We start from the raw sequence: 15,959 nt of genomic DNA, 5'->3' as shown, positions 1-15,959 counted from the left end.
TAATATTGTTCTATGGTCGCAATGTTGTTTTGATTATGTTTACATTGACATGTAGCACGTGGTTATTGACTGGTGAGCGTGTGTACGTATTCCGATTGTACTACGAATATATTTTAAAAACTAAGTATTACGTCTTGTTCAACGATGCCGAAAATGAAAGAAAAGAAAGGTTTCAACTGGAAGGCAAGACAAGTTGTCACTACAGAAATAAGAGAGACTGGAACTGACAAGGTAATGTTTTCTGTATATTCCTATTATGGTATGTTTGTTATTTTTTAAACTAATTTGAACACGTTTTAATGCATTTCAATTGTGTACCTTATTTACAGATTGAATTAGATCCCGAGTATCATGATGCCAGAAAGACAGATGCCAATAATTTATTAGTGTTGCCTTCAAAGAAGCGGAAGACTAAAACAATAAAAAAATCAAATAGTGTCATTAGAATTTTGTCTAAAAAACAGAGAAAAGAACTGCAAAAAGTAGTGGAAAGGAAGAAGAAAAAAGAAAATGTAAGTTGTTTTTATTGGTCAGTATTTTATATTTTTTATTTATTTATTCATCCAATATATATTTCCTTATAAACAAATTTGTTTATTATAAACATAAGTTTTTAGTTCAGTATATTTTATTGCATTAGATATTTGATAATACTAGGATATTGCAGCTTTTTAGAACGGAAAGAAAAAATTGGAAAACATGGTTTTCACAAACCACAGACGTCCATAAATTTACTCTGAAGGTATTGTAATTCCTACTAGTTTGTAAAAAAATTAAATTTTTATATCTTGCATTACAATACCTGTGCTTTTACGCTGCTGACGCCATTCATATGTTTTCCATATAGTTGAGACATTCCTAAGTTAACCTTGAAAGTAAGGTTTCTTTATTCCTACTGGTTTGTGAAAAAACAACAGTTTAGAGCTTACATTACAATACCTATGTATTTGTGCAATTGCCAACATCAATTGTGTACGCGTGGTTTTTTTTTAAAAGTTTTTTTCGAGAACTTAAGTCAATGTAGATGTTTTTGTAATAATGAAGTTTTTTTTTTTAAATAACGACTGTATTGCAATTGTAAGGAATTTTTAATGCTCATATTTCATGTTTGTAGTTTTATTAAAATAAGTAATTGTAACACAATATGTTTTATTTGTTACATTGCATTTAAAGTAGGCCCTACTTGACAGTGCATATAAGATTTCCTTTGAAAAATATTTAATGTATTCTTAAAATAAAAAAATAAAAAACATTTTATGTACCTACTAAATTTGAAGTCGTAATTTTATGACAAATATTTTTTTTTTAAATAAGGTAATGTGCTACTCTCTCTGTTTCTGCATATTATGAGGAGTCTTCTTGCTGATAATTTTAATGTTACTTCCTATCATCTTCTCTTCTTTTCTAATACATAAAAACAGCTTGATAGATATGGGTTATTTAATGCTGTAATTTAGTTTATTTCAATTTTATTTGAATCATACTTCATGTAATCATGTCTTCCAACATGTCACGTTAACCATGTTGCAATGCAAAAACATAAATTTGTATCAAATAATTTCTTTGTTTGTTTTAGCGAGCCTTGGTCCTAACAGAACTGTCGAGTGCATCTGCTCCTGCAGAGATTACAAAATGCCTTCCGTCAATCTCAGCTTTTTATTCGAAAAGCAAGAAAAGCAGGAAGCAGAATGCCTCGACGAAGAGCAGGGAAAGGGCAGATGACGAGCTCGAAGATGAGGAAGACAGCGACGAGGCAACGACGGAGGATCCAGAGCCGGAGCGAGAAGGCAAGCGCAAACTGAGCAGCGTGAAAGGAAGCAACAAACGTCACAAACTCCTGTCGTCTGGGATACCATCTACGAAAGAAAGTTTACCCGCGAACACTATTACATTTGAGGTTGGTATCTCTGCCTTTTCTTTTGAACGTTTTTCATTGTGGTAGCCTACAGTTTTGGTGAAGTTGATGTTTCAGTCTGTTATGTTAGTTCGCCCTGTCCCTTTCCCGGATTTGAAAAACCCTTCACTGTTTTGGCAATCGTAACTATAAAACGGGGGTGATAAACTTAATAATCAGGGATGGGCCTGTTAAATTCTCAAAAACCATAAAATCCTAGTAATTCGAAGGATTAAATATTGGAGGACAAAGTTTTCAAGAAAAATATTAGATGAAATAAAATAAATTAAAAATTTTAAAATCCATGAAACAGTTAATACTTTAAAGTTTCTGCACACGTTAGAAGTTATACTTCGTAGGCATTATAAAATATTTACCTGAAACATTTTAAAACACAGCACTAGGGGTAGGAGTGTGTATTTGTTTTTGCTTATTGACTGAAATCAGTCTGTAAATAATTACTACAAACAAACAACCTTATTGAGCTGATTCATTTACAACGTTTTCAGTATACAAATATATTTCAGGGTAGTTTCACTATCATAAAGTTTCATTTGCTACATCAAAAATGGATAAAATTTATGTTTGCCAAAATTTGTATAGTTGATAAAATTTGATGACCCAAAGCATTTCAGGTTTTTACGTGTACAGACCTTACTGAAATTCTTATATAAAACTAAAATGTTCCACGGTAACTAGTTCAACCACAGACAGGCATTGAGAGTAGGAACACACCCCATTCGACAACGTTCGCTCGCAGCAAGTAAAAGAAATTCAATGCATTTGAGATACCTAAGTTGGAATGATGCAGTTGAAAGAGTTAGGTTTGCAGCGACATTGGACTAAACATATAGTCATCGTGTGTCCCGTGGACGTAGCGGTGTATGGGACGTGCGGTGAGGCATCCGGGATACAGCAAAACCCTAGTAATGATTAAGAAAATTTCTTGCGTTGTAAAATTTGAAAAAAAAAAAAAAAAAAATTTCACTGACCCTATAAATACATACAGTTTTACCCTTTTTTTATAACATTTGCGTGTTAATAAGAACCTTTAGAATTTTCTTAACAGGGGTGTGTTGTGTGTTGTGGTTGTTCCTGAAGAGTTCGAGCGACGATGGAAGTGACGGTGAAAGCAGCGACGGTGCGGGAGGCGGTGCCAGTGACAAGCCCGCGGAGGAGCAGTCCGTCGAGACCCCGCCCCCGGCTGCCGACGAGGGGAAAGAGGAGGAGGGGGAGAGAGGGGCGGAGGCGCGGCCGGACAGGACGCCCGCCGTGTACGTCCACGTGGAACGCTCGCCGGCCGTTCAGGAGGCGCGCCTCAAGCTGCCCGTCCTGGCGGAGGAGCAGGCGGTGATGGAGGCAGTGCGGGAGAACCCCGTGGTCCTGCTGGCCGGGGAGACGGGCAGCGGCAAGACCACCCAGGTCCCGCAGTTCCTCTACGAGGCCGGCTACGCCAGGTGGGAATAGCCGCGCGCCCTAGCGTCTTATAAAAAAGTTTAATTTTTCAACAGTAGGAAATTGTTCAGGGCCCGGGCCCACCCGGGCACACACTCAGAAGAAACTACACATTTTAAAAACTGCTAAAGATAAACCCAAGTGGGATCTGCTTGCTAAAAGTATTTAAAGATACACTGAGGGCAGATGAGTAGTTCTATTCTGTATTTCGTTTTTGAAATGTATTTTCGGGAGAGTGAAAATAGCCAATACACATGTTATCGGAGTAATTTTTAGAAAAGAAATGACCTGTAGGAATTCTTGAAACAAATTGAGGCCCTTGCGTTACACCTTTACCTTCGTTTCTCCGCCGCATAATGTTAATGTTACTGCACAAATTTCAGGGTTGCCCCATGCACGACGAGAAGACTGCGTGTCAGTTCAGAGTCTTGTGCTTAGGGGCGATACTGCGCTAGAAGCACCAGCGAGCGTCGCACATACTGATAAGCTTGTTACTGAAGCAAATTAATATTTTCCAGGGACGGCCGGATGATCGGCGTGACGGAGCCCCGGCGAGTGGCAGCCATCGCAATGTCGTCGCGCGTTGCTCACGAGATGAACCTGAGCTCTCGCGAGGTCTCCTACCTCATCAGGTTCGAAGGGAATGCGACCGAAGACACCAAGATAAAGTTCATGACGGACGGAGTCTTGCTCAAAGAGATACAGTGTGTGAGTGTTTTTGATGATAATGTAGGTTAAATGATTCTTGAAGATGTGGGAGAGGCAATAAAAATGATCGACTTGATGCATAAATAAAAAAAAAAATAACTTTGGACTGCTAGGTGAATGTACTTGAAGCTGGACTTTTTTGTTTTTACACCAGTACTAAAAGAATCAGCATTGCTAAACTAAAAGAAAATTCAGTGCATCATTGACTTGCCACAAAGTTCCAATGCTACTCTCGGTTTTTTATTTTTATATGTGAGTTTTTTTTATATAAAAAAAAGTAAACCTAAAATTTTTCACTATTGTGTGCTATTGAACGTAGATTAAAAAATCACTCGAATTTAGAACAACTTCAATTTGCACCTTGGTATCCAAACCGAAAGAACAAACCTTTTTCATAAATTCCTACTCGTGTCTGCCTTATAAGTTCCCTGACTTTTTCCTGCTGCTGAAAATCCCGTACTTTCTACTTGTCTCTCCTGTGGCTAGCCACCTGGCTGAGGTGCACTGGGTTCCTCTGGCCTCTTCATCGAGGAGAGGTGAAGTAAAGTCGAACCACCGGCATGCACGGAGCGGTCTCTGCGCAGGACTTCCTGCTGTCGCGGTACTCCGCGGTGGTGCTGGACGAGGCCCACGAGAGGACCGTGCACACGGACATCCTGGTCGGCCTGCTGTCGCGCATCAGCCTGCTGCGGGCCCGGCGAGGGGACCCCCTGAAGCTCGTCGTCATGTCGGCGACGCTGCGGCTGGAGGACTTCACGGCCAACAGGAGGCTGTTCAAGACGCCGCCGCCCGTCATCAAGGTGTGTTGCAGTGTGTGTGTAGTAAGACCCCCATCAAGGATGTCTGCAGGCGACGAGAGTCACGAAAAGTTAACGGAACTTGAGGACTGTTCGTGAAAATCACCGAAAAGTCCCAAAATAAACTGTAAAGCTGCTGGAAGTCACGGAAATATCCCGGGAGGTTGACCACGATCACCCTGGGCCGATGCTGATGCCTGTGATCAAATTTCAAGTTAGTGTAAAAAAAAGTTACGTTTCGGCTGCAGGCGTAAAATTACCTATTTGTAACTTTACTTCATTTTGGTGAGCTGCCGATAACGCGGCCGCACGGAGCGACAATCGAGCATCGGACAACGAAGTTGTTTTTTCCTTTCAAAGGCAAAAACAAAGGGGAGGCAGTCCCATTTGCCAACTGACCAATCATAGGACAGAATAGGAATCATGACCATATAGGGAGAAATACTGAAAAAATAATTTTTTTCTTTGAAAGACTGGAGAGACACATCACGCCACCTGAAAGTTTTTTTTCGGTAAAGCAGCACCCAGCGAAATTTCTAGTTCCTTGCGGCGCAGTTGCGCGTCCGTGTGCTGGGTTTTCCCCACTAATTGGAGGCGCGAAAATAACTTACTGGCGACAGTTTGTCGCGCCCTTGTCGTCCTTTCCTTCTAAACCTTCTGGAATGTTACAGTCTTACTGCCCAGAATATGCTTTAAAATTTGACAAACGGGATTAATACACCTGTTGGTTTTAAATGATCAAGAAAAATACAGTGGGGAAAATATATGATAAAAGGCGCGGGTGCACATGTAAAGTTACAGATATTTGTAAGTTTGTACATTTTACATTAAACCAATTATAGTGTCCCCATTAGTACTGTGTTGGAAGTTTCACTCGGGAATTTACGCTTTGGGCTGTCCCAGTGCACTTCAATAGATAAAGATATCTGTAAACTGTTCCCTGGATAGCTTTCCAGGAGGTTTGTGTCGGGGATGCGGGTTGCAATGCCACGGGGGGGAACTCTGTTGCCACACAGGTGGAAGGACGGCAGTTCCCCGTGACTGTGCACTTCAGCAAGCGCACCGACCCTGACTACGTGTCGGCTGCGTTCAGGAAGGCCTGCAGGATCCACACGCAGCTGCCCGCGGGCGGCATCCTCATATTCCTGACAGGTAACAGGGATCCCAACCTTCGCCACAGCATCCTCGTGTTTGCTTCGGCTTGCCGGCTGCAGTCCTGGCCGTGATTTCGTCGTCTGTCTCTGATTGAAAGTAAATTCAAACAAAACCACTTTTATTGGTCCTTCGTAAGATATCCACAGATATTGCAAAAAATTTTGAATAAAAATGTAATCATTTGATATATTTGAAAACAAATTATTTTTTTAAATTATTTGTGACAAACACTCATTCACAAAAAAAAATTAAAAGGAATAAGTTTAACGCGCATGGATGCACAAAGATTTATTTTAAAAAAAATTTCTCTAACATAGTACATACATACATGCTCTTAATATGTTATATATAGGGACCGGAAAAATTTGCGGGTTCAATGACCTGTAGGATGAACTCAATAGTTCTACGTACACTCGGTCAAATGTCACCCACTCATTGGCTGCTGTCCTGTGAGACGTCCCAACGTAGCAGCCTGTGATTCGATAAAGCTTTGGTCAGGTGTTTCTCATTGGCTCAGAGTCATCCAGGTGAGTTGTGAGCCAATAGCAGAGGCAGCACTGAGGTATAACTATTTGTATTTTAGCCTATCACGAAATGAACTCGCGAATTTTTCCGGTCTATAGTTATATATAATCTGTAATTATAATTGAAATTATTAAAAATACTCTTTTCGTTTGGGTCAACAAAACATGTTTCTAACTCCAAATTATACTGGTTTAAGAAAATGAATTTCCAGGTTTTTCATCTTCTTGCATTTTATACCACACTCTTGTTTTTACATGAATAAAGTGTATCCAGTAAATATTTCACCCTTTTTCATTTTCCTGTGTTTTGCATCAAGTTTTCTTTGACTCCTGGATGTGTGAAATACATATTTTCACTGTAATTTTAAATTTTATTTGAAAATATTTAATATTCATGAATAATTTCATATTCTATTCAAATTTAAAACAGGATTAGCAGAAATATAACCCCTACATGTCTGTATCACCTGTTGTATCTGCAATAACAATTGTATAGACTGCAGAAACAATGCAGATTTAATTTATTTCATGCAGACTGCTGAGTGACTGGTTTTTTTTACAATATTTTTTTTAATTTTAATGTACGCATTACATGAATATTATTTGTGAAGTTATGTGTTTACAGTTTTTTAATGCTATATTTGGTCCATAATGACTCACGAATCTGGCTTATGTGCTGTGATTGGCTGTTGTTAAAACAGTACATTATTCAATACTAAAATTTTCTAAGCCAATTTAGACTGTTGAGCTACTGAAATGCTAAGCGAGTGGCATGCTGGGTAATGGAACTAATGTGGATTACAGGCTATTATGGCTGATCTATGTTTCAAGTTAAGCCCATAATATTCAGCCAATTGTTAGTATAAAATTGTGTAATCAGGACATAATTTTGTGCATTTAGACATCTATGGAACTTTGTGCTAATTTGTCCCTAGAATGACACAAGTTAAATGTGTGTATTTATGTAAATAAAAAATGGTGTCATACTCATTGAACATATTGCTGTTAATGCGAGTCACGAAACACATTTTATAGTGGTGCTGACGATTTACATCAACCTAATCGATGAACACTGGTGTAAAACCTATTTCTATTGTTTTACAAAGACTTAGTCCATTGATTGTATGTACTTTTTGGCACAGACACAAATTTTAAGTGAAAATAGAAGATACATAAATATTCGATATTCTGTGTATGCATTCTGAGTCTACAAGTTGATCCAATGTTTGTACCGATTGAACTAAATTTGACTAAACTAATGGAATATTTTGATAAATACTACCATGATATTAAGCTAAATTCGAGATAATCTGAACTCTCGTGTAGCATTGCATCCAATGTATAAGTTACGCTAGATAGAACACAGGTTAGTCCAGTACTTTGTTAAATTGATTACAATTGAAATTTCGTGAGATATTAACATATAATGGAATAATTTGTAATATAATATTGCTTTTGTTGATAATATTGTGCTAATTACTCAAGTGTTAATGTTATTCTGTGAGTGATTTATATTAAACCTACATCTAGATTCTGCATTGTGCAGAGAATAAAATCACTTAACATATTTATCTTAATATATTATATAAATCCAGTGTCCTGATGTTTGTTTCCAGTGAACTCTTCACCAAGTCAACCGATTTTGATGAAAATTGGCATTTATGTGTAATTTTTTCCAACTTGAGAGATAGGATGGTTTTTATTTCGATTAATGGTCTTAATAATTTATAATTAATAATAAATAACGGATCGCCATGGGTAAACAAAAAATCATAGGTCATAAACATATACAAACAGTAATTGTGTGACATTTCTCTTATGTCCAACACACCGTCATAATAGCGCTATCCAGTTTGCTTTAACTCGCAGACAATACAGCTCCGTGTGCTCAACCTGGGCAACGCCGGGTACTGCAGCTATGTAATAATAAAAATTTAAAAAAAAATTACAGAGAGTAAACTGAGAGCAAATGTTCGTACACTGTGATCCAAAGAATAATTAAAAAGTCTCTTTGCTTTGCACTGCAGTTCACGGAGATAGTTCCGTAAAGTAGTTGCGCCCCGCGCGGTTGCTTCGCAGGCCAGCAAGAGGTGAACAGCGTCGTGAAAAAGCTGAACAAGACCTTCCCCTTGCGGGGGAGCCGGGCGGGAGCGGAAGGGGTCGACGACGGCGAGGATGACGGAGCGAGGCGCAAGAAGAAGATGAAGAGGAAGGAGAAGAAAGCAAGGCGAAGGGTGATACCGGAGGTGAAGCTGGACGACTACCCTGCCGGGCCGCCCCAGCCGGACGAGGAGGAAGGGGAAGGCTACGGGTCGGAGGAGGGCTCCGACCGGGACGACGACGTGGCGGAAGCGAGCGAGTGGCTGGGTCCCCCGGCCTCCCGCCAGCCCGTGTGGGCTCTGCCCCTGTACTCCCTCCTGCCCAGTGCCAAGCAGACCGAGGTCGGTGCACCCCGCCACTCCCGAGATATCCTCTCCAGGAATCCACACGTTCCTATTAGTTCTGTTCCCGTATTTAGTTTTTAAAATGTAATTTTAGAAGAGTGGAAATAGCTAAAAATCTGTGCTTTCAGAATAATTTTTTAAGCATGAAATATGTACCCGGTGCAGATATGTAATTGAAAGCACTCAAAAGGCTTGCATTACACCTTTATGATCATTTCTCTGCCATCTGATGTAATTACTGCAAAAAATTTCATAGTTGTGACTACTGCATGGTAGTCCACAACCTTGCGCTTAAAGGACATACACCTTGTTAGAAACACCAGCGAGTATTCGGGAGCAGCTAAAGGAGAGAGCGTGTTGATTCCCAGCATTCCAATAATTGCCATTACACTTTATGAAGTTGTGATTCCCGCTACAATTATACATTCCTAAGTTAAATCATTAGCTAAGAGGGGTGTTGACACTTTCTTGAAATCAAAATGTGTGTGTTTTAACGTTTGAAATTCCTAGTTCATGTTTCGTTGTTTAAAAACCTTAAACATTGACTTTTTTTTTATGAAAAAGTGTAGAAGCATGACTCCAAGGATTTATTTGAAACTTATTTTGTAAAAGATATAATTTGTAAAAAAAAATATTTTTTTTTGTGTCAATTATTTCATTTTTGCCTCTTTTAAGTTTTAGATGCAGATTTGAGTACTATTTTCAAAGGTACTCTTTGAGATTTAGAATTTAAGATCTGGATTCATTACTAAAAAATCTTTTCGAAAAGGTCTGGTTGTGATTTCTATTTGGATTCTGTTTCGCCGCAGGTGTTCAAGCCGGTCCCCGACGGATGCCGCCTGTGCGTTGTCGCGACCAACGTGGCGGAGACGTCCCTGACCATCCCCAACGTCAAGTACGTGGTGGACAGCGGCCGCGTCAAGGCCAAGCTCTATGACGGCCTGACGGGGGTGTCCATGTTCGCAGTGAAGTGGACCAGCAAGGCCTCGGCGGACCAGCGAGCGGGCCGAGCCGGTCGAATGGGGCCCGGCCACTGTTACAGGTTGGCAGGCACATCTTCACTGCCCTTGCATTTACTGGAATATTATACAGTCAAACCTCTCTGAAACGACCCCTCACGGTTCCCAGGAATAGGGTCGTAATAGATGTTTTCCGAAATTTTCAGTTCATTTCAACCCCTCCCCCTCCCCCTCCCCCCTTTCCCAAACCGTTACTCGCTAAGAAACCAGCCGTACAATGGCAGGATGCTGTCACTCACAATGCTAGACGGCTTTGCCTTAAACCCACTTCAACCTTCATGACAAGTCCGTCGCCCTACAGGCCACATCTAAAGAAAATATGTCAAAAGACAGTCAGTTTATTTTTACTGGTTAGTTTACATGTACGTTTTTTGCTTGCTGTAGTTAAATACACTAGAACCCCGATGTCACGAAGCAGTGATTTTACAAATACATTCTTGGGAACCGTCAAACAATTGGACATTTTGACCAAAATGTGAAAATCATAAGAAAAAAAACGAAATGAAAGATCATTAAAATCTATTAATTTTAACACACAGCGTATTTTTGTGTCGGCTTTAACACTTCCAATAATGTTAATTTAAGAATAACAAAAAATGGGACATTTCCTTTAAAAATATGGCAGCTGTAGGTTCTGCAACGCGAGTGGGCGCACACGAAGCTCGCCCGGCTGGCTGGCGGCAGCGGCTTCATGACGCATAAGCTCACCCCTCTCTCCTCTCGTTCACATTCTTCAAGGCTAGCTTATCCCTCCCAGACACACAAACCATCTAGTGTCCTCCCTTATAACACCCCAATTTCGCTTCCTTTAAAAAACCTTCAGTGAGAAAATGCTCATTTCACCCTCCCTTCTCCCGTAAAATTGGGCTATTATGAATGGTGTATTAAAGCGGTGAGGGAGGGGTCAAAATATGTCACTTTTCACACCAAGTTCGAGTTCAATCATCTCTGGTAAGGAATTTACAAGATTTCAAACTTAAATATACAGTAGAATCCCACTGATGCGAACCCTCACGGTTTCCGGAAAACAGACTTATAAACGGAATGGTCGCAATAGAGAATTCGGGCCAATTTTACCCCCCATCACCACCAATTACATAAAAAATCGCCTTTGTTCGTATGGATTTCATATTCAAATAGTCTATGGTGTAAAAATGACAACTTTTTAAATTCATATTACAGTATTTAAATAGCAAGATGTCTCCCGAAAAAAACGATACCCTAGAAAGCAATATTGGAGCTCCCGTTGCCGAGAAAAAAAAATTTCAACCCAGTGCAGCGTGTCCATTTTCGCCATCTTTGTATAGAAAAAACAAACGATTTAGTGTTGAAATGATAACTTTTTATTATAGGTTTATTATGTCTCTTGCGGGCTCTATTAGTGTGGCGTTTGAAAGGTGGTCTGGGGTGGTCTGGCGGCGCTTATCGCTCTGGTCGGTCCGGCTGACGTGCAGGAATGCGAGAAGTAGGGTAAGCGCGTGTGTATGAGAGAGAGAAAGAGAGAAAGAAAGAGAGAGTGAGAAAAAAAAGGGGGGGGGGGGCTGGCGACCAGCAGCATTGTTAGCTAGCGAGAGTGTGACGGTAAATGTCGATCTTCACCACTTTCGGTGCTGCAGGGCTCGCTCTCTTTTATCTCTGTCTCCCCCTCCCACAAACACACTTGCTGACAGGGCTCGCTCTCTCTTCACCTTCTTTATCTTATCTCTCACGCACACTTGAATCACCTAATACTTCGGCACAGGACAGTGACGGCAATAGACGTGCGCGCAGATGCTATCAGGAGTAGAGATGAGTGAAATCGTTACTTTTCAATACCGGTAATGGCAGTTACAGTTTCATCTCAATAACCGGTTATTTAAATGGTTATCGTTACCAGTTATTAAATGTAATAATCTGATTTCCATCCCACACTAATCCATCATATTATGGTAATTTTTTTAATGATAATTTTAGTTACGATTGTATATGAAATTATATACAATTTGATTCAAACACATTGATTATTTGCATGATTATGAAGCATTGTCAGAGTGACAATAATTGAAACCTTTGACAAAATTTAGCTCATATTTCGCTAAAATTTGATGTGTATATGCTTTATTTTAACCTACCTGCCACTTCCTAATAGTGTTGGATAATCAAGAATTGGTTAAAATGTCGACCGCGAGCAGATAACTCCGTCGATCGCGAATAAAGAACTATTTCGGGCTATCGGGAAATAAGAACTGTTTCGGTGGATCGCAAATAAAGAACCCTTTCGGGCAATCGGGAATAAAGAACTGTTTCGATGGATCGCGAATAAAGAACTCTTTCGGACTTTCTGGAATAAAGAACTGTTTCGAGCTATCGGGAATAAAGAACTGTTTCGGGCTATCGGGAAATAAGAACTGTTTCGGTGGATCGCGAATAAAGAACTCTTTCGGGCTATTGAGAATAAATAACTGTTTCTCTCAATCGCGAATAGAGAACTGTTTCGGTCGATCGCGAATCGAGAACTGATCTGTCGATCTTGAAATTATAACTGTTCATGTGATTGCGTGTACAAAAATGTTTACTTCAAATATTAGCAGATAGCTCTGTTCGGTTTATAACACTAGAATCTAACACTTGTAATCTTAATTTCAAAAATAATTATTACTTACATTCGCTGGATTAATAATAGTTGCATTTTCAGTGCTGGTAGTTGAAGTAGGTCTGCTCACTGGTAAAATTACGAGATGTTTCAGACGATAGTGTTTTCGTAAATTATTTGTTGTACTTTTGTAATACAACTTATGCTTGCAAATTTTGCACAGTGCATGCTCAGTACTGACCGGAATAAAAAAGTTCCAAATGTTACTTGTTTTCCGTCTGTTGTATTTAGTACCATTCATTGTCTGGTTGTCTCAAAAGCTCTTTAAAACATCACGTTAGTACATTACTGAAAATAATAATACTTTAAAAAAAACTTAAGGCAGTTTGTAACTGGAACTTAACTATTTGAAGAAGATAAAAAATAAAATGTTAAACGAATATTGTATAACCGAGAAATGTGAGGGGGAGCCCCTGTGAATAGATGTCTATTAGACAGTTTAATTATAATACTTGTAGCTGTCTGAAAATCGATACTATCGATAGCAAGAACTGTGTATGTTCAACAATTCCCAAGAACTTCTAAACGCTAAACGGTTATTAAATACCGAGAACTGTAAGGTAAAATATAGTATCGACATTTTCGTTAAAATCGATATAACGGTATGAGATCTTTATATGAACGTTTTCCAAGAAAGACTTTTAACTATTCATGATTAATTATAGCAAATAAGTTTTGATTACTCGACATGGGATCGTAAATTAATAAACAAAACTCTGATTAGTGTTATTATGTCCAATCATCATAACTCTTAATATGAAAAAACTTCGTTCCAGCAGGTTTTACGCAAAATAAATGCTCATATGGCGACATCTAGCAATCTCCTTGCTAGCTACTACACAAAAGTTAGAATCATAGTATTGTATTTCGTCACTAGATCGGGCGATGTGTTCAACCACGCTCAGTTTATATTCTCTCGTTCTTGGTAACCGGTTATCAGAGATCCAGGAACGTGACGTAACGGTTATTTTTTCGTAACCGTTATTTTTACCGGTTATTGGTAATACAGCCCATCTCTAATCAGGAGTTGCGCTCAGTTTAGCGTGGACAGTCTAGAGGGGTGGTATCTATTTTTAGCCGTCTTTTGTATGCCTGCCTGCTTACAGTACAGTGCTCGCCAAGATAAATGTGAACACACAGCGCCCAACAAAGTGTAACAGACTTGTTTTTCAGCCGATTTTACTCAAATTTTCAACTTTCTCTGCTCAAATTTTTCACAGTTCCTCAAAAATCTGTCACCAAACAAAGCATAAAACGGCCAAATGCGTGGTCGCTTCGTTATTTCTCGTGCGAGAGGTGAGACGTGGAATGTTAGAAGAAAGATAAATGCGGGGGAGACAGACGGCAGCCAGTGTTTCCTGCGTGGGGAATAAGTGGCGTAGCTTTTTTTTTTTATGCTGGGTGAAGCGATCTTTTTCTATCAACCCACGGGAAAAGATAATTGCTTGAGCTGTCAAAATAATCATCGCTGCGGCAGTTAAAACAAGTCGGCACTCGGCAAGAGAAACGCAGTAACACGCTACTCACCACAGAAACTTATTTTCTGTCTGATTTTCTTCGGATTTTCGGCAATTTTTTCACGGTTCCTCGAAATCGGGTTGTAATAGAGAGGTGGTCGCAATAAATGGGGTCGCAACAAAAAGGTTTTACTGTATTATACTTATTGTTAGTCTGGGAACAGTCCAAAGAAAAACTTTTCAAGAGTATTAAAAAATTCTAAGTATTTGTAAATATATTAAAAATCCTTTTCAGAACTTCACCTCTATCTTTATCTAAATAAATAAATTTTTAACTTTTCCATTCAACCCTAAAATAATCAATTAAATTTTGTTTTATTTACTATTATTTTTAATAAGTTTTTATGGAACTTTTTTCACTTGCAAGTGCAAGAAGTGGTTGTATACGTATTGTTTTTTACATGAAAGCTGTGGTATGTTACTTTCTTTTTTTTTTGCAGTTTTAAAATTTTTCTTGACTTCAGGTTGTGCTTTCCAACCATTTACATAATAACAAAATTTCTGTGCCTTCATGGTGCTGGATACTACTGTTCAGTGTTAAATTTCTGTTCAAGATGTTAGTACTTTGAGTGCATTTCAAATGTGTTTCCTCCTCTCAGGCTGTTCTCGTCGGCCGTGTTCAACGACCAGTTCGAGGCGTTCGAGGTGCCGGAGATCCAGCGGAAGCCGGTGGACGACCTGGTGCTCCAGATGAAGGCGATGAACATCCACAAGGTCGTGAACTTCCCGTTCCCGACGCCCATCGACCCCGTGCAGCTGAGGTCGGCGGAGCGGAGGCTGACGTTGCTGGGAGCGCTCGAGAAGCAGCAGCTGAAAGGTTTTTTTTTAATTTATTTAGTTTCTGGAGACTCGTACGATATAGTCTTGATTGACTGTTCGGCATCATCGTTGGGTTTCTCTGTCCGTCGCTTGTGTTGTTCAAAGCTGTTGTTTTGTTTGTATTTACTGTTTTTTTATTGCAACTTTCTCGTGGTTGTCAGCGCACTGGGTTTTGTCTGTGCTGTGATATTTGTTCTGACTAATTCCTTCGACAGAATTCTTTGTGCTGTCTTCATATTTAACATTAACCATCGCCTGATTTTACCTTTTTTTTTCTGTGGGTTAATTTTTTTATGTGTATTTTTTATGTGTTTTTTTTATGTTTGAATATATAATTAAAACTTGTATTCCCTGAAATTCCTAATTTTTTTTTCAAGTAATAACAATTGATGACGTATTGACTTGCCTATCATACAAGCGGACGCTGTTATTTAAGCAAGTCCCAGGCAACAGGACCCTCAGTCCACCTATTGTAGTGGTACAGTCACAGATCTGATGGATTGACTCGTCCGCATGTACATGTAAGTCTGGTATGTGAATATTCATGTGTATCCGAACTCAATGGTAGAAACTTATGAGTTTTATGGCGTGCAGTGTAAAGTAGCGATGGCGTACGTCCTGAATAATGTTTTTTGTATCGGTTCTCGCCATCGCAAGAGCCGTTTGAAGGACGCCGAACTGAACGTGCCTGCCCGGCTCTTCCCCCCCTAGGGAAGGCGGGGGAGTTCTCGTCCCGGCTGACGCCGCTCGGCAGGTCGATGGCGGTGTTCCCGGTGGCGCCGCGCTTCGCCAAGATGCTGGCGCTGGGCCACCAGCACGGGCTGCTTCCGTACGTGGTGTGCGCGGTGGCAGCCCTGAGCGTGCAGGAGGTACTGGCGCCCTCGGACAAGCAGTCGGCGGACAGGAGGAGGAGGTGGGCGGGCACCGGCAACTCCTTCCAGCTGGGTGAGTGTCCTCGCTGCTTTACGGGGCCCGAGCATGACTGGGCAGCGACC

The 15,959-nt window shown here is 40.1% G+C and overlaps 1 protein-coding gene across 1 annotated transcript in view; it reads left to right on the top strand.

Moving 5' to 3' along the window:
• Nucleotides 1–24: 24 nt before the first annotated feature.
• LOC134539456 (probable ATP-dependent RNA helicase kurz) overlaps nt 25–15,959 on the top strand; it is a 28,477-nt gene continuing 12,542 nt past the window's right edge. Inside the window, exons 1-11 of the mRNA XM_063381506.1 lie at nt 25–231; nt 330–512; nt 1,577–1,897; nt 2,996–3,351; nt 3,868–4,057; nt 4,642–4,857; nt 5,871–6,006; nt 8,613–8,974; nt 9,787–10,019; nt 14,745–14,962; nt 15,676–15,909. Coding sequence (XP_063237576.1) covers nt 145–231; nt 330–512; nt 1,577–1,897; nt 2,996–3,351; nt 3,868–4,057; nt 4,642–4,857; nt 5,871–6,006; nt 8,613–8,974; nt 9,787–10,019; nt 14,745–14,962; nt 15,676–15,909 — 2,536 coding nt within the window. The 5' untranslated portion in view covers nt 25–144. The remainder of the gene's footprint in view (nt 232–329; nt 513–1,576; nt 1,898–2,995; nt 3,352–3,867; nt 4,058–4,641; nt 4,858–5,870; nt 6,007–8,612; nt 8,975–9,786; nt 10,020–14,744; nt 14,963–15,675; nt 15,910–15,959) is intronic.

Source organism: Bacillus rossius, chromosome 15 (assembly GCF_032445375.1).
Source record: "Bacillus rossius redtenbacheri isolate Brsri chromosome 15, Brsri_v3, whole genome shotgun sequence".
Classification (NCBI taxonomy): Eukaryota; Metazoa; Arthropoda; class Insecta; order Phasmatodea; family Bacillidae; genus Bacillus; species Bacillus rossius.
This window is presented reverse-complemented; position numbering and strand designations above follow the sequence as displayed.